Genomic DNA, 22,500 nt, shown 5'->3' on the forward strand with positions numbered 1-22,500 from the left:
CCCCTCTCCAGTACTCTCTCTCCCCTCTCCAGTACTCTCTCTCCCCTCTCCAGTACTCTCTCTCCCCTCTCCAGTACTCTCTCCCCCCTCTCCGGTACTCTCTCTCCCCCCTCTCCAGTACTCTCTCTCCCCCTCTCCAGTACTCTCTCTCCCCCCTCTCCAGTACTCTCTCTCCCCCCTCTCCAGTACTCTCTCTCCCCCCTCTCCAGTACTCTCTCTCCCCCCTCTCCAGTACTCTCTCCATCACCAATATCTCAGCATGTATGTAATGAAACTTCACAGCTTCCTGTTAAGAGTTCTCTCTCCCCTCTCCAGTACTCTCTCTCTCCCCTCTCCAGTACTCTCTCTCCCCCCTCTCCAGTACTCTCTCTCCCCCCTCTCCAGTACTCTCTCTCCCCCCTCTCCAGTACTCTCTCTCTCCCCTCTCCAGTACTCTCTCTCTCCCCTCTCCAGTACTCTCTCTCTCCCCTCTCCAGTACTCTCTCTCTCCCCTCTCCAGTACTCTCTCTCTCCCCTCTCCAGTACTCTCTCTCTCCCCTCTCCAGTACTCTCTCTCTCCCCTCTCCAGTACTCTCTCTCTCCCCTCTCCAGTACTCTCTCTCTCCCCTCTCCAGTACTCTCTCTCTCCCCTCTCCAGTACTCTCTCTCTCCCCTCTCCAGTACTCTCTCTCTCCCCTCTCCAGTACTCTCTCTCTCTCCCCTCTCCAGTACTCTCTCTCTCCCCTCTCCAGTACTCTCTCTCCCCTCTCCAGTACTCTCTCTCCCCCCTCTCCAGTACTCTCTCTCCCCCCTCTCCAGTACTCCCTCTCCCACTCCTCTGGGCGGCAGGTAGCCTAGTGGTTTGAGAGTTGGACTAGTAACCGAAAGGTTGCTGGATCGAATCCCCGAGCGGACACTGTTCCCCTGAGCAAGGCAGTTAACCCACTGTTCCCCTGAGCAAGGCAGTTAACCCACTGTTCCCCTGAGCAAGGCAGTTAACCCACTGTTCCCCTGAACAAGGCAGTTAACCCACTGTTCCCCTGAACAAGGCAGTTAACCCACTGTTCCCTGGGCGCTGAAGACGTGGATGTCGATTAAGGCAGCCCCCTCACACCTCAGAGTGGTTGGGTTAAACCAGGCAGTTAACCCACTGTTCCCCTGAGCAAGGCAGTTAACCCACTGTTCCCCTGAGCAAGGCAGTTAACCCACTGTTCCCCTGAACAAGGCAGTTAACCCACTGTTCCCCTGAACAAGGCAGTTAACCCACTGTTCCCCTGAACAAGGCAGTTAACCCACTGTTCCCCTGAACAAGGCAGTTCACGCACTGTTCCCCTGAGCAAGGCAGTTAACCCACTGTTCCCCTGAACAAGGCAGTTAACCCACTGTTCCCCTGAACAAGGCAGTTAACCCACTGTTCCCCTGAACAAGGCAGTTAACCCACTGTTCCCCTGAACAAGGCAGTTAACCCACTGTTCCCTGGGCGCTGAAGACGTGGATGTCGATTAAGGCAGCCCCCCCACACCTCAGAGGGGTGGGGTTAAATGAGGAACACTCATTTCAGTTGAATGCATTCAGTTGTACAACTGACTAGGTATCTTTCTCCCTCTATTCTTACAGACGGCCTGTCAATAAACACCAGGTTCCTCATGGTTCCCCCAGAACAGCAGCCATTACAACAACAGGAGAAAACTAGTCAGATACAACTAAAGGCTTTCTCAGAAGTTCTGCTTTTTGGCATCAGGGAAGAACTGTACTTATGTATTTATTTTGCTCTTTTGCACCCCAGTATCTCTACTCGCACATTCATCTTCTGCACACCATCAGTGTTTAATTGCTAAAGGGTCATTATTTCGCCACTATGGTCTATTTATTGCCTTACCTCCCTCATCTTACCTCATTTGCACTCACTGTAAATATACTTTTTCTCTATTGTATTATTGACTGTATGTTTTGTTTATTCCATGTGTAACTCTGAGTTGTTGTTTGTGTCGCACTGCTTTGCTTTATCTTGGCCAAGTCTCAGTTGTAAATGAGAACTTGTTCTCAACTGGCCTACCTGGTTAAATAAAGGTGTTCTCAACTAGCCTACCTGGTTAAATAAAGGTGAAATAAAATAAAACTTTGTGTGATTTCCAGTCCTACCTGTCCTGTATCCCATCTAACCTGTCATCAGATCAAATGCCCACAGCAACCGTTCGGTTTTAGAACAGGTTAGATGGGATACAGGACAGGTGGGGCTGGAAATCACACCTGGTTTCTGAGCTAGATGACAGGTTAGATGGGATACAGGACAGGTGGGGCTGGAAATCACACCTGGTTTCTGAGCTAGATGACAGGTTAGATGGGATACAGGACAGGTAGGACTGGAAATCACACCTGGTTTCTGAGCTAGATGACAGGTTAGATGGGATACAGGACAGGTAGGACTGGAAATCACACCTGGTTTCTGAGCTAGATGACAGGTTAGATGGGATACAGGACAGGTAGGACTGGAAATCACACCTGGTTTCTGAGCTAGATGACAGGTTAGATGGGATACAGGACAGGTAGGACTGGAAATCACACCTGGTTTCTGAGCTAGATGACAGGTTAGATGGGATACAGGACAGGTAGGACTGGAAATCACACCTGGTTTCTGAGCTAGATGACAGGTTAGATGGGATACAGGACAGGTAGGACTGGAAATCACACCTGGTTTCTGAGCTATATGACAGAATTAGATAAAACTGATTCCATTCTTCACTACAGAATTAGATAAAACTGATTCCATCCTTCACTACAGAATTAGGATACCATCTCAAAATTGTGTTCCCAATAAGAGGTTGGGATCAAGCTTTGTGGGATCAAATCTGCCCAGACAGACCCCAGATTCATCCAACTCAGCAGACAGGCGAACCGGCTGCACACTGACCGACGTCACACGCTCACACAGCCGGAGGGGAAACATCTGAGGCGGAAGGCAGATCTCTGGCTAACTGTGAGCTAAATATGGAAGAGACAACAACAGCACTAACAGCATATACAACTCAGTCTGACCTCTTTGACCAGGGTTACAACACCATGCAAAACCACCAACAACTGACCCAATGGTTAGAACCCTTAGGTGCCCTTAGGACCAACCTCCCAACTTCCAAGCAAGTCTCTGCATCCCACCTGAATGACTTCACACTCCTTCCAGTCTAACTACATGTACTGCTCCTTCCAGTCTAACTACATGTACTGCTCCTTCCAGTCTAACTACATGTACTGCTCCTTCCAGTCTAACTACATGTACTGCTCCTTCCAGTCTAACTACATGTACTGCTCCTTCCAGTCTAACTACATGTACTGCTCCTTCCAGTCTAACTACATGTACTGCTCCTTCCAGTCTAACTACATGTACTGCTCCTTCCAGTCTAACTACATGCACTGATCCTTCCAGTCTAACTACATGTACTGATCCTTCCAGTCTAACTACATGTACTGATCCTTCCAGTCTAACTACATGTACTGCTCCTTCCAGTCTAACTACATGTACTGATCCTTCCAGTCTAACTACATGTACTGATCCTTCCAGTCTAACTACATGTACTGATCCTTCCAGTCTAACTACATGTACTGCTCCTTCCAGTCTAACTACATGCACTGCTCCTTCCAGTCTAACTACATGTACTGCTCCGTCCAGTCTAACTACATGTACTAATCCTTCCAGTCTAACTACATGTACTGCTCCTTCCAGTCTAACTACATGTACTGATCCTTCCAGTCTAACTACATGTACTGATCCTTCCAGTCTAACTACATGTACTAATCCTTCCAGTCTAACTACATGTACTGCTCCTTCCAGTCTAACTACATGTACTGATCCTTCCAGTCTAACTACATGTACTGATCCTTCCAGTCTAACTACATGTACTGATCCTTCCAGTCTAACTACATGTACTGCTCCTTCCAGTCTAACTACATGTACTGCTCCTTCCAGTCTAACTACATGTACTGCTCCTTCCAGTCTAACTACATGTACTGCTCCTTCCAGTCTAACTACATGTACTGATCCTTCCAGTCTAACTACATGTACTGCTCCTTCCAGTCTAACTACATGTACTGATCCTTCCAGTCTAACTACATGTACTGATCCTTCCAGTCTAACTACATGTACTGATCCTTCCAGTCTAACTACATGTACTGCTCCTTCCAGTCTAACTACATGTACTGCTCCTTCCAGTCTAACTACATGTACTGATCCTTCCAGTCTAACTACATGTACTGATCCTTCCAGTCTAACTACATGTACTGCTCCTTCCAGTCTAACTACATGTACTGCTCCTTCCAGTCTAACTACATGCACTGATCCTTCCAGTCTAACTACATGTACTGATCCTTCCAGTCTAACTACATGTACTGCTCCTTCCAGTCTAACTACATGTACTGATCCTTCCAGTCTAACTACATGTACTGATCCTTCCAGTCTAACTACATGTACTGATCCTTCCAGTCTAACTACATGTACTGCTCCTTCCAGTCTAACTACATGTACTGCTCCTTCCAGTCTAACTACATGTACTGCTCCTTCCAGTCTAACTACATGTACTGCTCCTTCCAGTCTAACTACATGTACTGATCCTTCCAGTCTAACTACATGTACTGCTCCTTCCAGTCTAACTACATGTACTGATCCTTCCAGTCTAACTACATGTACTGATCCTTCCAGTCTAACTACATGTACTGATCCTTCCAGTCTAACTACATGTACTGCTCCTTCCAGTCTAACTACATGTACTGCTCCTTCCAGTCTAACTACATGTACTGATCCTTCCAGTCTAACTACATGTACTGATCCTTCCAGTCTAACTACATGTACTGCTCCTTCCAGTCTAACTACATGCACTGATCCTTCCAGTCTAACTACATGTACTGATCCTTCCAGTCTAACTACATGTACTGCTCCTTCCAGTCTAACTACATGTACTGCTCCTTCCAGTCTAACTACATGTACTGATCCTTCCAGTCTAACTACATGTACTGCTCCTTCCAGTCTAACTACATGTACTGCTCCTTCCAGTCTAACTACATGTACTGATCCTTCCAGTCTAACTACATGTACTGCTCCTTCCAGTCTAACTACATGTACTGATCCTTCCAGTCTAACTACATGTACTGATCCTTCCAGTCTAACTACATGTACTGCTCCTTCCAGTCTAACTACATGTACTGCTCCTTCCAGTCTAACTACATGTACTGATCCTTCCAGTCTAACTACATGTACTGATCCTTCCAGTCTAACTACATGTACTGCTCCTTCCAGTCTAACTACATGTACTGCTCCTTCCAGTCTAACTACATGCACTGATCCTTCCAGTCTAACTACATGTACTGATCCTTCCAGTCTAACTACATGTACTGCTCCTTCCAGTCTAACTACATGTACTGATCCTTCCAGTCTAACTACATGTACTGATCCTTCCAGTCTAACTACATGTACTGATCCTTCCAGTCTAACTACATGTACTGCTCCTTCCAGTCTAACTACATGTACTGCTCCTTCCAGTCTAACTACATGTACTGCTCCTTCCAGTCTAACTACATGTACTGCTCCTTCCAGTCTAACTACATGTACTGCTCCTTCCAGTCTAACTACATGTACTGATCCTTCCAGTCTAACTACATGTACTGCTCCTTCCAGTCTAACTACATGTACTGATCCTTCCAGTCTAACTACATGTACTGATCCTTCCAGTCTAACTACATGTACTGCTCCTTCCAGTCTAACTACATGTACTGCTCCTTCCAGTCTAACTACATGTACTGATCCTTCCAGTCTAACTACATGTACTGATCCTTCCAGTCTAACTACATGTACTGCTCCTTCCAGTCTAACTACATGTACTGCTCCTTCCAGTCTAACTACATGTACTGCCAGTGACTCCAGGATCTTACCTGAGTCTCGTCCTGTACCACTCTGTACTGCTCCTTCCAGACAGAGATCTTGGACACCTCGTCCTTCCTCAGGGCTCTCTCCTTCTTCAGCTCGGGGCTCCAGAAGGTCTTGATGGAGTTCATGGAAGAGCTCAGCTTGCTCTCCTTCACATCCACCTCCCCCCGGAGGAGCTCGTTCTCCCTCAGCACCTCCTTCAGCTGGGTCTGGAGGTCCATGATGGTGTTGTCTCTGGTTTGGCGTAAGGAGTGAGGCACCGTGGACGCCTGCTGGAGGCTGGACTGGGACGAGGACACTTGGTCACACCCAAACGCGATGCTGTCACTGGGCATGGACGAGCCTCCACCTCCCTGGCTGATGTTGGGGTTGGAGCCCATGGCGGTTGTCCGGACGCCGTAAGGGAGCTTTGCTCCGGAGCGACCCAGGGTCATGGTGCTCTTGGGCAGGCTAGGGTCGTGGTTGGGGTTGGGATAGGCCTGGGTCTAGAATAGATTGATTAGATTAGATTTACTTTATTGTCCACAAAATTAATTTAGTTAAGATCCGCATATTCAAATATACAAACAACAGAATTTACATACAGGAATACAAACCATTTAAATCATTCACATCCATACAGTAGCTAAGTGTCTTCGGTAAAAGCAAGGTGCTAGCCATACAGGAAGTGTCTCTAGTAAAACCAAGGTGCTAGCCATACAGGAAGTGTCTTCGGTAAAAGCAAGGTGCTAGCCATACAGGAAGTGTCTCTGGTAAAAGCAAGGTGCTAGCCATACAGGAAGTGTCTCTGGTAAAAGCAAGGTGCTAGCCATACAGGAAGTGTCTTCGGTAAAAGCAAGGTGCTAGCCATACAGGAAGTGTCTTCGGTAAAAGCAAGGTGCTAGCCATACAGGAAGTGTCTCTGGTAAAAGCAAGGTGCTAGCCATACAGGAAGTGTCTCTGGTAAAAGCAAGGTGCTAGCCATACAGGAAGTGTCTCTGGTAAAAGCAAGGTGCTAGCCATACAGGAAGTGTCTCTGGTAAAAGCAAGGTGCTAGCCATACAGGAAGTGTCTCTGGTAAAAGCAAGGTGCTAGCCATACAGGAAGTGTCTCTGGTAAAAGCAAGGTGCTAGCCATACAGGAAGTGTCTTTGGTAAAAGCAAGGTGCTAGTCATACAGGAAGTGTATTTGGTAAAAAGCAAGGTGCTAGTCATACAGGAAGTGTCTCTGGTAAAAGCAAGGGGCTAGTCATACAGGAAGTGTATTTGGTAAAAGCAAGGTGCTAGTCATACAGGAAGTGTCTCTGGTAAAAGCAAGGTGCTAGCCATACAGGAAGTGTCTTTGGTAAAACCAATGTGCTAGTCATACAGGAAGTGTATTTGGTAAAAGCAAGGTGCTAGTCATACAGGAAGTGTCTCTGGTAAAAGCAAGGTGCTAGCCATACAGGAAGTGTCTCTGGTAAAAGCAAGGTGCTAGCCATACAGGAAGTGTCTCTGGTAAAAGCAAGGTGCTAGCCATACAGGAAGTGTCTCTGGTAAAAGCAAGGTGCTAGCCATACAGGAAGTGTCTCTGGTAAAAGCAAGGGGCTAGTCATACAGGAAGTGTCTTTGGTAAAACCAAGGGGCTAGTCATACAGGAAGTGTCTTTGGTAAAAGCAAGGTGCTAGCAATACAGGAAGTGTATTTGGTAAAAGCAAGGTGCTAGCCATACAGGAAGTGTCTCTGGTAAAAGCAAGGTGCTAGCCATACAGGAAGTGTCTCTGGTAAAAGCAAGGTGCTAGCCATACAGGAAGTGTCTCTGGTAAAAGCAAGGTGCTAGCCATACAGGAAGTGTCTCTGGTAAAAGCAAGGTGCTAGCCATACAGGAAGTGTCTCTGGTAAAAGCAAGGGGCTAGTCATACAGGAAGTGTCTTTGGTAAAACCAAGGGGCTAGCCATACAGGAAGTGTATTTGGTAAAAGCAAGGTGCTAGCCATACAGGAAGTGTCTTTGGTAAAAGCAAGGTGCTAGCCATACAGGAAGTGTATTTGGTAAAAGCAAGGTGCTAGCCATACAGGAAGTGTATTTGGTAAAAGCAAGGTGCTAGCCATACAGGAAGTGCTAGCCATACAGGAAGTGTATTTGGTAAAAGCAAGGTGCTAGCCATACAGAAAGTGTATTTGGTAAAAGCAAGGTGCTAGCCATACAGGAAGTGTATTTGGTAAAAGCAAGGTGCTAGCCATACAGAAAGTGTATTTGGTAAAAGCAAGGTGCTAGTCATACAGGAAGTGTATTTGGTAAAACCAAGGTGCTAGCCATACAGAAAGTGTCTTCGGTAAAAGCAAGGTGCTAGCCATAGTGTAATTTAAAACAGGTTTATTCAACCGGGCGTCCGCGGATCCCTAGAGGTACTGTAGAGGGTCTGCAATTATACTGGAAGGATCAGTACATGTAGTTAGACTGGAAGGATCAGTACATGTAGTTAGACTGGAAGGAGCAGTACATATTTTGCATTCTTTCAATGTTTTTAATGAATATCACTAGTAACAACAGAATAAACTAAATGTAAATGATATAACTACAGTAGAAAAGACAACAATATCTTCTTTCTAAAGATGTCAACCTTATTTTTAACTCCTAATACTGAGCCAATTCCCCTCATTGGAGCCAATTCCCCTCATTGGAGCCAATTCCCCTCATTGGAGCCAATTCCCCTCAGTGCAGTATCTGACACAGTCTATGAAACAGCAGCCACAGACAGGCGACCAGTGTGGCAGTGCCACTGGCTTCCGGTCAGCTTTCTTAACTAGGACATTAATTTGTGCCAACACATGGCTAACCTTTGTTTCACCAGCTAAACAACTGCTCTTAGTGAAAATGTGTTTGTAGTTACACTTCCTGGCTGATAGGCTATATTAGAGTTACACTTCCTGGCTGATAGGCTATATTAGAGTTACACTTCCTGGCTGATAGGCTATATTAGAGTTACACTTCCTGGCTGATAGGCTATATTAGAGTTACACTTCCTGGCTGATAGGCTATATTAGAGTTACACTTCCTGGCTGATAGGCTATATTAGAGTTACACTTCCTGGCTGATAGGCTATATTAGAGTTACACTTCCTGGCTGATAGGCTATATTAGAGTTACACTTCCTGGCTGATAGGCTATATTAGAGTTACACTTCCTGGCTGATAGGCTATATTAGAGTTACACTTCCTGGCTGATAGGCTATATTAGAGTTACACTTCCTGTTCCAATTATCATGAAAAACCATCTACCAAATCAATACATTTGAACAGGTTGATTACTTGTCCTGCCACTATCATTCACCTGGGGATGATAATGATATACAAACTATTGTTTTGCTAACGTATGATGAGGGTCCCTGGGTCGCCGGTTTGCCTGGGAGGGGGTCCCTGGGCAAGAAAAGGTTTACGACTCCTGATTTAAAAAGAACAGAAGGTCATTTTGGATTTAAAAAAACCTCTGCTAAACGACACGTCATATTGTATTACTAGATCACCTGTTGAGAGATGACCTCGTTGTCACTGAGGTACATGGGTCCGGAGGTGGCATAGGCCGCGTTCAGAGACTGGATGTTCTCCATGGAGAGGGTCTTTCCCCCGGGGCCTCCTGTACTGTTGGTGCGACGGTGGCCGAGGCGCGGGGAGCGGGGCAGGCAGGGGGAGCGACCGGGACTCTGACTGCTGCCGTTGTTGCCCTCCATCTTGGCAACGGAGCGGGAGCTGCCGTACATGGTTAGGGGTCAGGGGTTAAGGGTCAAGGGGTGGGGGTGAGGGGTTAAAGGTGAGATACTGAGACTAAGTGATCCTCCAATAGATGTGGACTACAGTGCCCTGATACAAAGAGTGTTACACTATGTGGTTACTGACTGGCAGTCTGTCTCAGCTGAAGGGGTCCTAGGATGAGGCAATAATCTGTAAGAGAGAGAAAGAGAGAAAAGACTTTAAGCTAAAAAAAAGAGGAGAGAATTCCCCACTCCCCTGAGTTACATCACTGAGAATTCACCACTCCCCTGAGTTACATCACTGAGAATTCACCACTCCCCTGAGTTACAGCACTGAGAATTTACCACTCCCCTGAGTTACATCACTGAGAATTCTCCACTCCCCTGAGTTACATCACTGAGAATTCACCACTCCCCTGAGTTACATCACTGAGAATTCACCACTCCCCTGAGTTACATCACTGAGAATTCCCCACTCCCCTGAGTTACATCACTGAGAATTACCCACTCCCCTGAGTTACATCACTGAGAATTCACCACTCCCCTGAGTTACATCACTGAGAATTTACCACTCCCCTGAGTTACATCACTGAGAATTCTCCACTCCCCTGAGTTACATCACTGAGAATTCACCACTCCCCTGAGTTACATCACTGAGAATTCACCACTCCCCTGAGTTACATCACTGAGAATTCACCACTCCCCTGAGTTACATCACTGAGAATTCACCACTCCCCTGAGTTACATCACTGAGAATTCACCACTCCCCTGAGTTACATCACTGAGAATTCACCACTCCCCTGAGTTACATCACTGAGAATTCCCCACTCCCCTGAGTTACATCACTGAGAATTCCCCACTCCCCTGAGTTACATCACTGAGAATTCACCACTCCCCTGAGTTACATCACTGAGAATTTATCACTCCCCTGAGTTACATCACTGAGAATTCCCCACTCCCCTGAGTTACATCACTGAGAATTCACCACTCCCCTGAGTTACATCACTGAGAATTCCCCACTCCCCTGAGTCACATCACTGAGAATTCACAGTGACATGGCAGCATGCCATAATGTAATAAGTCCCATACAGTGTGCAGCTCCTTTTGTAATGTTGTGTGTTTGAAAGTCTGTGTACAGTAGACAATACAGAGAATAAGCCATGGAAGTTTCCATTTATAGCTCACAGGTATACAGAGGACACAGGCTGTAGTAAAGACACTACACACAGGACAGAGGACACAGGCTGGAGTAAAGACACTACACACAGGATAGAGGACACAGGCTGGAGTAAAGACACTACACACAGGATAGAGGACACAGGCTGTAGTAAAGACACTACACACAGGACAGAGGACACAGGCTGGAGTAAAGACACTACACACAGGATAGAGGACACAGGCTGTAGTAAAGACACTACACACAGGATAGAGGGCACAGGCTGGAGTAAAGACACTACACACAGGATAGAGGACACAGGCTGGAGTAAAGAGAGAGAGGACAGTGGATGGAAATAATGGCCTAATGAACAGCTCTGGCAATAATCAGCCTCCTCTCCTGCCTCCTCTCCTCTCCAGTCTCCTGGCCAGGTCCAGGTTGTATCTGGGTCACTCACATGCCATACTGTATTTACTCTAGCTGCCTGCCTGTCTGGATGACTCCCCGCCAGCAGAGGAGTCTCTCTCTCTTTCCTACTCTTTCTCTCCCTCCCTTCCTCTCTCTTCTAGTAAGCCATCCACATTCTCCCTCTGCAATAATCACCTCTCTGTGGTTTCCATAATAAATTGTGTTCCAGACCACATTGCCCTTTCTAACTGAAGCAACACGCCTCCCATTCCACACACACACACACACACACACACACACACACACACACACACACACACACACACACACACACACACGCAGGCTCTCTCTCCGTCTCTCTTTCTGTCACCACCCAATAACAATCTGGAAAACACACTCAATACCATCTGCCTCCACAAGCCATTGGAAAATCCAATACTCAATACAGTCTTTCTTCATCAGTGGATATAGACTAGCTCCCTCAAACTCAACTCTGGACCTCCAAGCCAGTTCCACTGCATGTTGTTCCCTCTAATCAGGGACTGATTCAACACCTGTGATTACTGTATGCCTCGCTGTATGTCTCTCTCAAATGTCAATATGCCTTGTATACTGTTGTGCAGGTTAGTTATCATTGTTTTAGTTTACAATGGAGCCCCTAGTTCCACTCTTTATACCCCTGATACCTCCTTTGTCCCACCCCCCACACATGCGGTGACCTCACCCATTACAACCAGCATGTCCAGAGATACAACCTCTCTCATCATCACCCAGTGCCTGGGCTTACCTCCGCTGTACCCGCACCCCACCATACCCCTGTTTGCGCATTATGCCCTGAATATATTCTACCATGCCCAGAAACCTGCTCCTCTTATTCTCTGTCCCCAACGCCCTAGGCGACCAGTTTTGATAGCCTTCAGCCGCACCCTCATACTACTCCTTCTCTGTTCCGCGGGTGATGTGGAGGTAAACCCAGGCCCTGCATGTCCCCAGGCACCCTCATTTGTTGACTTCTGTGATCGAAAAAGCCTTGGTTTCATGCATGTCAACATCAGAAGCCTCCTCCCTAAGTTTGTCTTACTCACTGCTCTAGCACACTCTGCTAACCCTGATGTCCTTGCCGTGTCTGAATCCTGGCTCAGGAAGGCCACCAAAAATTCTGAGATTTCCATACCCAACTATAACATCTTCCGTCAAGATAGAACTGCCAAAGGGGGAGGAGTTGCAGTCTACTGCAGAGATAGCCTGCAAAGTAATGTCATACTTTCCAGGTCCATACCCAAACAGTTCAAACTACTAATTTTGAAAATTACTCTCTCCAGAAATAAGTCTCTCACTGTTGCCGCCTGCTACCGACCCCCCTCAGCTCCCAGCTGTGCCCTGGACACCATTTGTGAATTGATCGCCCCCCATCTAGCTTCAGAGTTTGTTCTGTTAGGTGACCTAAACTGGGATATGCCTAACACCCCGGCAGTCCTACAATCTAAGCTAGATGCCCTCAATCTCACTCAAATCATCAAGGAACCCACCAGGTACAACCCTAACTCTGTAAACAAGGGCACCCTCATTGACGTCATCCTGACCAACTGGCCCTCCAAATACACCTCCGCTGTCTTCAACCAGGATCTCAGCGATCACTGCCTCATTGCCTGTATCCGCTACAGAGCCGCAGTCAAACGACCACCCCTCATCACTGTCAAACCAAATCAAATTTCAAATCAAATTTATTTTATATAGCCCTTCGTACATCAGCTGATATCTCAAAGTGCTGTACAGAAACCCAGCCTAAAACCCCAAACAGCAAGCAATGCAGGTGAAGAAGCACGGTGGCTAGGAAAAACTCCCTAGAAAGGCCAAAACCAATATGCCTTGTATACTGTTGTGCAGGTTAGTTATCATTGTTTTAGTTTCTGTACGCTCCCTAAAACACTTCTGTGAGCAGGCCTTTCTAATCGACCTGGCCCGGGTATCCTGGAAGGACATTGACCTCATCCCGTCAGTTGAGGATGCCTGGTCTTTCTTTAAAAGTAACTTCCTCACCATTTTAGATAAGCATGCTCCGTTCAAAAAATGCAGAACTAAGAACAGATATAGCCCCTGGTTCACTCCAGACCTGACTGCCCTCGACCAGCACAAAAACATCCTGTGGCGGACTGCACTAACATCGAATAGTCCCCGCGATATGCAACTGTTCAGGGAAGTCAGGAACCAATACACACAGTCAGTCAGGAAAGCTAAAGCCAACTTCTTCAGGCAGAAGTTTGCATCCTGCAGCTCCAACTCCAAAAAGTTCTGGGACACTGTGAAGTCCATGGAGAACAAGAGCACCTCCTCCCAGCTGCCCACTGCACTGAGGCTAGGTAACACGGTCACCACCGATAAATCCATGATTATCGAAAACTTCAACAAGCATTTCTCAACGGCTGGCCATGCCTTCCGCCTGGCTACTCCAACCTCGGCCAACAGCTCCCCCCCCCCGCAGCTACTCGCCCAAGCCTCTCCAGGTTCTCCTTTACCCAAATCCAGATAGCAGATGTTCTGAAAGAGCTGCAAAACCTGGACCCGTACAAATCAGCTGGGCTTGACAATCTGGACCCTCTATTCCTGAAACTATCCGCCGCCATTGTCGCAACCCCTATTACCAGCCTGTTCAACCTCTCTTTCATATCGTCTGAGATCCCCAAGGATTGGAAAGATGCCGCAGTCATCCCCCTCTTCAAAGGGGGCGACACCCTGGACCCAAACTGTTACAGACCTATATCCATCCTGCCCTGCCTATCTAAGGTCTTCGAAAGCCAAGTCAACAAACAGGTCACTGACCATCTTGAATCCCACCGTACCTTCTCCGCTGTGCAATCTGGTTTCCGAGCCGGTCACGGGTGTACCTCAGCCACGCTCAAGGTACTAAACGATATCATAACCGCCATCGATAAAAGACAGTACTGTGCAGCCGTCTTCATAGACCTTGCCAAGGCTTTCGACTCTGTCAATCACCGTATTCTTATCGGCAGACTCAGTAGCCTCGGTTTTTCGGATGACTGCCTTGCCTGGTTCACCAATTACTTTGCAGACAGAGTTCAGTGTGTCAAATCGGAGGGCATGCTGTCCGGTCCTCTGGCAGTCTCTATGGGGGTGCCACAGGGTTCAATTCTCGGGCCGACTCTTTTCTCTGTATATATCAATGATGTTTCTCATGCTGCGGGCGATTCCCTGATCCACCTCTACGCAGACGACACCATTCTATATACTTCCGGCCCGTCCTTGGACACTGTGCTATCTAACCTCCAAACGAGCTTCAATGCCATACAGCACTCCTTCCGTGGCCTCCAACTGCTCTTAAACGCTAGTAAAACCAAATGCATGCTTTTCAACCGTTCGCTGCCTGCACCCGCACGCCTGACCAGCATCACCACCCTGGATGGTTCCGACCTTGAATATGTGGACATCTATAAGTACCTAGGTGTCTGGCTAGACTCTAAACTCTCCTTCCAGACCCATATCAAACATCTCCAATCGAAAATCAAATCAAGAGTCGGCTTTCTATTCCGCAACAAAGCCTCCTTCACTCACGCCGCCAAACTTACCCTAGTAAAACTGACTATCCTACCGATCCTCGACTTCGGCGATGTCATCTACAAAATTGCTTCCAACACTCTACTCAGCAAACTGGATGCAGTTTATCACAGTGCCATCCGTTTTGTCACTAAAGCACCTTATACCACCCACCACTGCGACTTGTATGCTCTAGTCGGCTGGCCCTCGCTACATATTCGTCGCCAGACCCACTGGCTCCAGGTCATCTACAAGTCCATGCTAGGTAAAGCTCCGCCTTATCTCAGTTCACTGGTTACGATGGCAACACCCATCCGTAGCACGCGCTCCAGCAGGTGTATCTCACTGATCATCCCTAAAGCCAACACCTCATTTGGCCGCCTTTCGTTCCAGTTCTCTGCTGCCTGTGACTGGAACGAATTGCAAAAATCGCTGAAGCTGGAGACTTTTATCTCCCTCACCAACTTCAAACATCTGCTATCTGAGCAGCTAACCGATCGCTGCAGCTGTACATAGTCTATTGGTAAATAGCCCACCCTTTTTCACCTACCTCATCCCCATACTGTTTTTATTTATTTATTTTTCTGCTCTTTTGCACACCAATATCTCTACCTGTACATAACCATCTGATCATTTATCACTCCAGTGTTAATCTGCATAATTGTAATTATTTGCCTACCTTCTCATGCCTTTTGCACACAATGTATATATAGACTCCCCTTTTTTCTACTGTGTTATTGACTTGTTAATTGTTTACTCCATGTGTAACTCTGTGTTGTCTGTTCACACTGCTATGCCTTATCTTGGCCAGGTCGCAGTTGCAAATGAGAACTTGTTCTCAACTAGCCTACCTGGTTAAATAAAGGTGAAATAAAAAAAATAAAAATAAACTGGTTTAGACCTGGGACACCAGGTGGATGATATGAATGATCAGGTAGAACAGAAAACCAGCAGGCTCCGGACCTCATAGAGGAAGAGTTGAATACCCCTGGACTAGCTAATCAATAAGCATCAGGGAATAACAACTATGGATCCATCTATCCTGGCTGGGGTTGCAAAGGGTCGGAAACTTTACGCTAAATTTCTGGAATTTTTCCATGGGAAGTTAAGCCCTGGAATTTGGGGAATTTTGCTTAAATTTATAACAGTGAAGCTGGGATACACATAAGGCAATTCTAGGTCTTGTGGCATATTTTGGTTAAACTATCCCCAATTTAATGGAACCACAGTGCATTCATCCATCACATGTACAGCTGATTCTCAAGATCTTGCACACTAATGAGATTCTATTGAGCCCACACTACTACACTGTCTGAGCCAAGGACTACATGCTTTCTGGTAAGTTTTGATTACAATACTGGGTGAGGTGAATATATTTTAAATGACATACATTATTTTTCGTTAATTAGTAAATAGTAGCTTACAACAAAGTGTGTTTAAATCATTTTTTAATGGTTAACAATTTCTGCCAATTAGTTTTTGCTACCATGTGGGTTTTAGCTTGCTTGAGCCTGCTAACTGAGGAGCGTTAATTCACCTGTTTCCATACATGTTTCATTTTAAAACATTTATCTTACAAAGGAGTTGTTTAACTGCTTAACTATTTATCTGAACATGAAATTGTATTTGTTTTTTCTTTACTAATAAAAAATTATAATCTTTACAGGAAAATTCCACAGGCACTATCTGATATGTGGAGACATTTCCCTGTAGCTAATGTAGAAGGAAAAGCTGTGTACATTTGCAAATACTGTGCCAAATCATCTGGCCAAGTGCATAAAGTTCCCTCAGTCCTCACAACAAGCAACTTCTGACAAAAGTCCCTTTACTGCTATTCAAGGTGAAAATGATGAATCAGACACCTTATCGATAGCAACAGCTCATGGTCCTCCTGGAATCAGAAGGTTTTTGACTCAATGGAGGAACGTAGTCAGAGAAATTCTGATGAATGTCTTGCTCGAGCTGTGTATGGAACTGGTTCACCTCTGATGCTCACAGGCAATGTGTATTGGAAGAGATTTCTGAATGTTCTTCACCCAGCATACACCCCTCCAACCAGACATGTTTTACCTACTAATTTGCTGGATACAGAGTTGAACAGAGTTCAAGTGAAGGTCAAGCAAATTATAGAGAAAGCAGACTGTATTGCAATCATCTCTGATGGGTGGTCAAATGTTCGTGGGCAAGGAATACTTAACTACATAATTTCCACCCCTCAAACAGTATTCTACAAGAGCACAGACACAAGGGGCAACAGACACACCAGAATCTACATTGCAGATGAGCTGAAGGCAGTCCTCAATGACCTTGGACCACAGAAGGTATTTGCACTGGTGACAGACAATGCTGCGAACATGAAGGCTGCTTGGTCTAAAGCAGAGGAGTCCTACACCCATTGGCTGTGCTGCTCATGCATTGAATCTGCTCTTCAAGAACATCATGGTACTGAAAACAATGGATACACTCTACAAGAGAGCCAAGGAAATGGTTAGCTATGTGAAGGCTCATCAGCAATCTACCTCACCAAGCAAAGTGAGAAGAATAAGACAACCACATTGAAGCTGCCCAGTAACACCCGTTGGGGTGGTGTTGTCATCATGTTTGACAGTCTCCTGGAGGGGAAGGAGTCTCTCCAAGAAATGGCCATATCACAGTCTGCCAATATGGACAGTCCCATCAAGAGGATCCTCCTGGATGATGTATTTTGGGAGAGAGTGGTAAGCAGCCTGAAACTCCAGAAATCTACAGCAGTAGCCATTGTACGGATTGACGGAGACAATGCCATCCTGTCTGATGTTCAGACTCTGCTTGCAGATGTAAGAGAATAAATCCATACTGCCCTGCCTACTTTACTGTTGCTCCAAGCAGAGGAAACTGCAGTTCTGAAATACATCAAAAAGCATGAAGACTTCTGCCTGAAGCCCAAACACCCCGCAGCGTACATGTTGGACCCCAAGTATGCTGGCAAGAGCATCCTGTCTGGTGCAGAGATCAACAAGGCCTATGGTGCCATCACTACCGTCTCTCGCCACCTTGGCCTGGATGAGGGCAAGGTTCTTGGCAGTCTGGCGAAGTACACTTCCAAGCAAGGGCTTTGGGATGGAGATGCAATATGGCAGTTGTGCCAACATATCTCATCAGCCACCTGATGGAAAGGACTTTGTGGATCTGAGGCTCTTTCCCCTGTTGCCTCCATCATCCTCCAAATCCCACCAACATCATCCACCTCAGAGCACAAGTGGTCCTTGAATGGGAACACACACACACACACACACACACACACACACCAAAGCACGCAACAGGCTGACCAATACAAGGGTTGTAAAATTGGTGGCCATCTGGGCAAATTTGAGGCTTTTTGAGCCTGACAACGAGCCTCAACAAGGTTGGAAAGTGACAGTGAAGATGAGGCCTCAGAGTCTGATGTTCAAGAGGTGGACATTGAGGAGGTCCAGGGAGAAGACATGGAAGTCTGAGAGTCTGACGTTCAAGAGGTGGACATTGAGGAGGTCCAGGGAGAAGACATGGAAGCCTGAGAGTCTGATGTTCAAGAGGTGGACATTGAGGAGGTCCAGGGAGAAGACATGGAAGCCTGAGAGTCTGATGTTCAAGAGGTGGACATTGAGGAGGTCCAGGGAGAAGACATGGAAGTCTGAGAGTCTGACGTTCAAGAGGTGGACATTGAGGAGGTCCAGGGAGAAGACATGGAAGCCTGAGAGTCTGACGTTCAAGAGGTGGACATTGAGGAGGTCCAGGGAGAAGACATGGAAGCCTGAGAGTCTGATGTTCAAGAGGTGGACATTGAGGAGGTCCAGGGAGAAGACATGGAAGCCTGAGAGTCTGATATTTAAGAGGTGGACATTGAGGAGGTCCAGGGAGAAGACATGGAAGCCTGAGAGTCTGATGTTCAAGAGGTGGACATTGAGGAGGTCCAGGGAGAAGACATGGAAGCCTGAGAGTCTGATATTTAAGAGGTGGACATTGAGGAGGTCCAGGGAGAAGACATGGAAGCCTGAGAGTCTGATGTTCAAGAGGTGGACATTGAGGAGGTCCAGGGAGAAGACATGGAAGCCTGAGAGGAAGACAACCAAAGCTTTAGTTTCTAGACTATAATTTTATAGATTTATGTTGAAAACATTTTTGGGAGATGCGATGGATCATTGGGGATCATTCAGTATTCCCTTTCTGTTGTTCAGTGAAATCATCCCATGTGAAGAGTCAACTCATTTAATTAAAGTTCAATTCATAACTAAATATTTTTTGTATTTCTATTGGAAGGATTTAATCATTTGATTTATGTCTACGTATGATGAGGTAAAAGGTTTCTGTCTCCATATGATATGGTAAATATATCCAATACAAAAAACATCTACATTTAAATGGTATTAATATTCATTCCCATATATTCCCGTTAATTCCCATATATTCCCGTTAATTCCCATATATTCCCGTTAATTACCATGGAACATTAATTAACACCTCTGAATATTCACAAAAATGTCCAACTCTAATCCAGGCCATATCCACAATAACAACTAATGTCCCATCTATCCAGGCAATATCCACAATAACAACTAATGTCCCATCTATCCAGGCCATATCCACAATAACAACTAATGTCCCATCTACCCAGGCCATATCCACAATATCAACTAATGTCCCATCTATCCAGGCCATATCCACAATAACAACTAATGTCCCATCTATCCAGGCCATATCCACAATAACAACTAATGTCCCATCTATCCAGGCCATATCCACAATAACAACTAATGTCCCATCTACCCAGGCCATATCCACAATATCAACTAATGTCCCATCTACCCAGGCCATATCCACAATATCAACTAATGTCCCATCTATCCAGGCCATATCCACAATAACAACTAATGTCCCATCTATCCAGGCCATATCCACAATAACAACTAATGTCCCATCTATCCAGGCCATATCCACAATAACAACTAATATCCCATCTATCCAGGCCATATCCACAATAACAACTAATGTCCCATCTATCCAGGCCATATCCACAATAACAACTAATGTCCCATCTATCCAGGCCATATCCACAATCTATCCAGGCATCCCTCCCTCCCTCTGCATACCTCCCTCCCTCTACATCCCTCCCTCCCTCTACACCCCTCTCTCCCTCCCTCTATATCCCTCCCTCCCCCCTCTACATCCCTCCCTCCCCCCTCTACATCCCTCCCTCCCTCTGCATCCCTCGCTCCCCCCCTCTGCATCCCTCCCTCCCTCTACATCCCTCTCTCCCTCCCTCTATATCCCTCCCTCCCTCCCTCTATATCCCTCCCTCCCTCCCTCCCTCTACATCCCTCCCTCCCTCCCTCTACATCCCTCCCTCCACATCCCTCCCTCCCTCCCTCTGCATCCCTCCCTCCCCCCTCTACATCCCTCCCTACCTCTACATCCCTCCCTACCTCTACATCCCTCCCTCCCCCCCTCTACATCCCTCCCTCCCTCTACATCCCTCCCTCCCTCCCTCTACATCCCTCTCTCCCTCCCTCTATATCCCTCCCTCCCTCTGCATCCCTCCCTCCCCCCTCTACATCCCTCCCTCCCTCCCTCTACATCCCGCCCTCCCTCTACATCCCTCCCTCCCTCTACATCCCTCCCTCCCTCTACATCCCTCCCTCCCTCTACATCCCTCCCTCCCCCCTCTACATCCCTCCCTCCCCCCCTCTACATCCCTCCCTCCCCCCCTCTACATCCCTCCCTCCCTCTACATCCCTCCCTCCCCCCCTCTACATCCCTCCCTCCCTCTACATCCCTCCCTCCCTCCCCCCTCTACATCCCTCCCTCCCTCCCTCTACATCCCTCTCTCCCTCTGCATCCCTCCCTCCCTCCCTCTACATCCCTCTCTCCCTCTGCATCCCTCCCTCCCTCTACATCCCTCCCTCCCTCCCTCTACATCCCTCCCTCTACATCCCTCCCTCTACAACCCTCCCTCTACATCCCTCCCTCCCTCCCTCTACATCCCTCCCTCTACATCCCTCCCTCTACATCCATCCCTCCCTCCCTCTACATCCCTCCCTCCCTCTGCACCCCTCCCTCCCTCTGCACCCCTCCCTCCCTCTGCATCCCTCCCTCCCTCTACATCCCTCCCTCCCTCCCTCTGCATCCCTCCCCCCTCTACATCCCTACCTCCCCCCTCTACATCCCTCCCTCCCCCCTCTACATCCCTCCCTTCCCCCCTCTACATCCCTCCCTCTGCATCCCTCCCTCCCTCTGCATCCCTCCCTCCCTCCCTCTGCATCCCTCCCTCCCTCTGCATCCCTCCCTCCCTCTACATTCCTCCCTCCCCCCCTCTACATCCCTCCCTCCCCCCCTCTACATCCCTCCCTCCCCCCCTCTACATCCCTCCCTCCCTCCCTCTACATCCCTCCCTCCCTCTACATCCCTCCCTCCCTCTACATCCCTCCCCCCCTCTACATCCCTCCCCCCCTCTACATCCCTCCCCCCCTCTACATCCCTAACTCAAATGAAGTGTAAATTGTGTAGGTGGATGATCTGCTTAAGGGACTGTCATCTCTGCCTCTCTGACAACACAACAACATCTCATTCTGGGTTGTGTTTGACCTTGTGGTTAGTTTGATGCTAATCATCTTAATTTCTCTGGTTGAGTCACAGCGAAGCAGAATAACACCACTATAATATGGTTAAACCATTGCAGGACTTTGCTACTGTGTTCTCACAAAGCCAGACGCAGTGTTGTCACGTTCACCCTGCAGCCTGTCAAGGCTACTGTGGTTCTAGTCAGACGGAGTGAGGATGATCATTGTAGAAGACACTCTCTTCTACATAACAGTAAATAGCTGGTCTGCAACAAGACAAAGAAGAAAAGAGGGAAAGAGTTAGAAACATAGAGAGGAAGAGAAAAGAGACTTGAGAGAGAAGGACAGACAGAAAGAGAGACTTGAGAGAGAAGGACAGACAGAAAGAGAGACTTGAGAGAGAAGAACAGACAGAAAGAGAGACTTGAGAGAGAAGGACAGACATAGAAAGAGAGACTTGAGAGAGAAGAACAGACAGAAAGAGAGACTTGAGAGAGAAGGACAGACATAGAAAGAGAGACTTGAGAGAGAAGAACAGACAGAAAGAGAGACTTGAGAGAGAAGGACAGAGATAGAAAGATAGACTTGAGAGAGAAGGACAGACAGAAAGAGAGACTTGAGAGAGAGGGACAGACAGACAGAAAGTAAGACTTGAGAGACATAGAAAGGGAGACTTGAGAGAGAAGAAGAGACAGACAGAGAGACTTGAGAGAGAAGAACAGACAGAAATAGACTTGAGAGAGAAGGACAGACATAGAAAGAGAGACTTGAGAGAGAAGAACAGACAGAAAGAGAGACTTGAGAGAAGGACAGACAGAAAGAGAGACTTGAGAGAGAAGGACAGACAGAAAGAGAGACTTGAGAGAGAAGGACAGACAGAAAGAGAGACTTGAGAGGGAAGGACAGACAGAAAGAGAGACTTGGGAGAGAAGAACAGACAGAAAGAGAGACTTGAGAGAGAAGGACAGACAGACAGAGACTTGAGAGAGAAGAACAGAAACATAGAAAGAGAGACTTGAGAGAGAAGGACAGACAGACAGAGACTTGAGAGAGAAGGACAGAAACATAGAAAGAGAGACTTGAGAGAGAAGGACAGACATAGAAAGAGAGACTTGAGAGAGAAGGACAGACAGAAAGAGAGACTTGAGAGAAGGACAGACAGACAGACTTGAGACAGACAGACAGACAGACAGGAGTGTTATTGTTGTGAGTT

At 47.0% G+C, this 22,500-nt stretch overlaps 1 protein-coding gene across 6 annotated transcripts in view; it reads right to left on the bottom strand.

Annotated features, from left to right (window-relative positions):
- The window catches only part of LOC110513868 (ELKS/Rab6-interacting/CAST family member 1), a 541,524-nt gene that overhangs the window by 491,911 nt on the left and 27,113 nt on the right, over positions 1–22,500 (bottom strand). For all 6 annotated transcript variants that reach the window (XR_016490094.1, XR_016490093.1, XM_090213395.1 and 3 more), the window contains exons 2-3: positions 9,372–9,786; positions 5,896–6,375 (exon numbers count right to left, since the gene is read on the bottom strand). Coding sequence is in view for 4 of the 6 variants with exons in the window: in XM_090213395.1 (XP_090069521.1) it covers positions 5,896–6,375; positions 9,372–9,605 (714 nt within the window). In the remaining 2 variants the exon portion in view is untranslated. The remainder of the gene's footprint in view (positions 1–5,895; positions 6,376–9,371; positions 9,787–22,500) is intronic.

The sequence above is a fragment of the Oncorhynchus mykiss genome, chromosome 21, assembly GCF_057628025.1.
Source record: "Oncorhynchus mykiss isolate SJ-2025 chromosome 21, ASM5762802v1, whole genome shotgun sequence".
NCBI classification, from domain to species: Eukaryota; Metazoa; Chordata; class Actinopteri; order Salmoniformes; family Salmonidae; genus Oncorhynchus; species Oncorhynchus mykiss.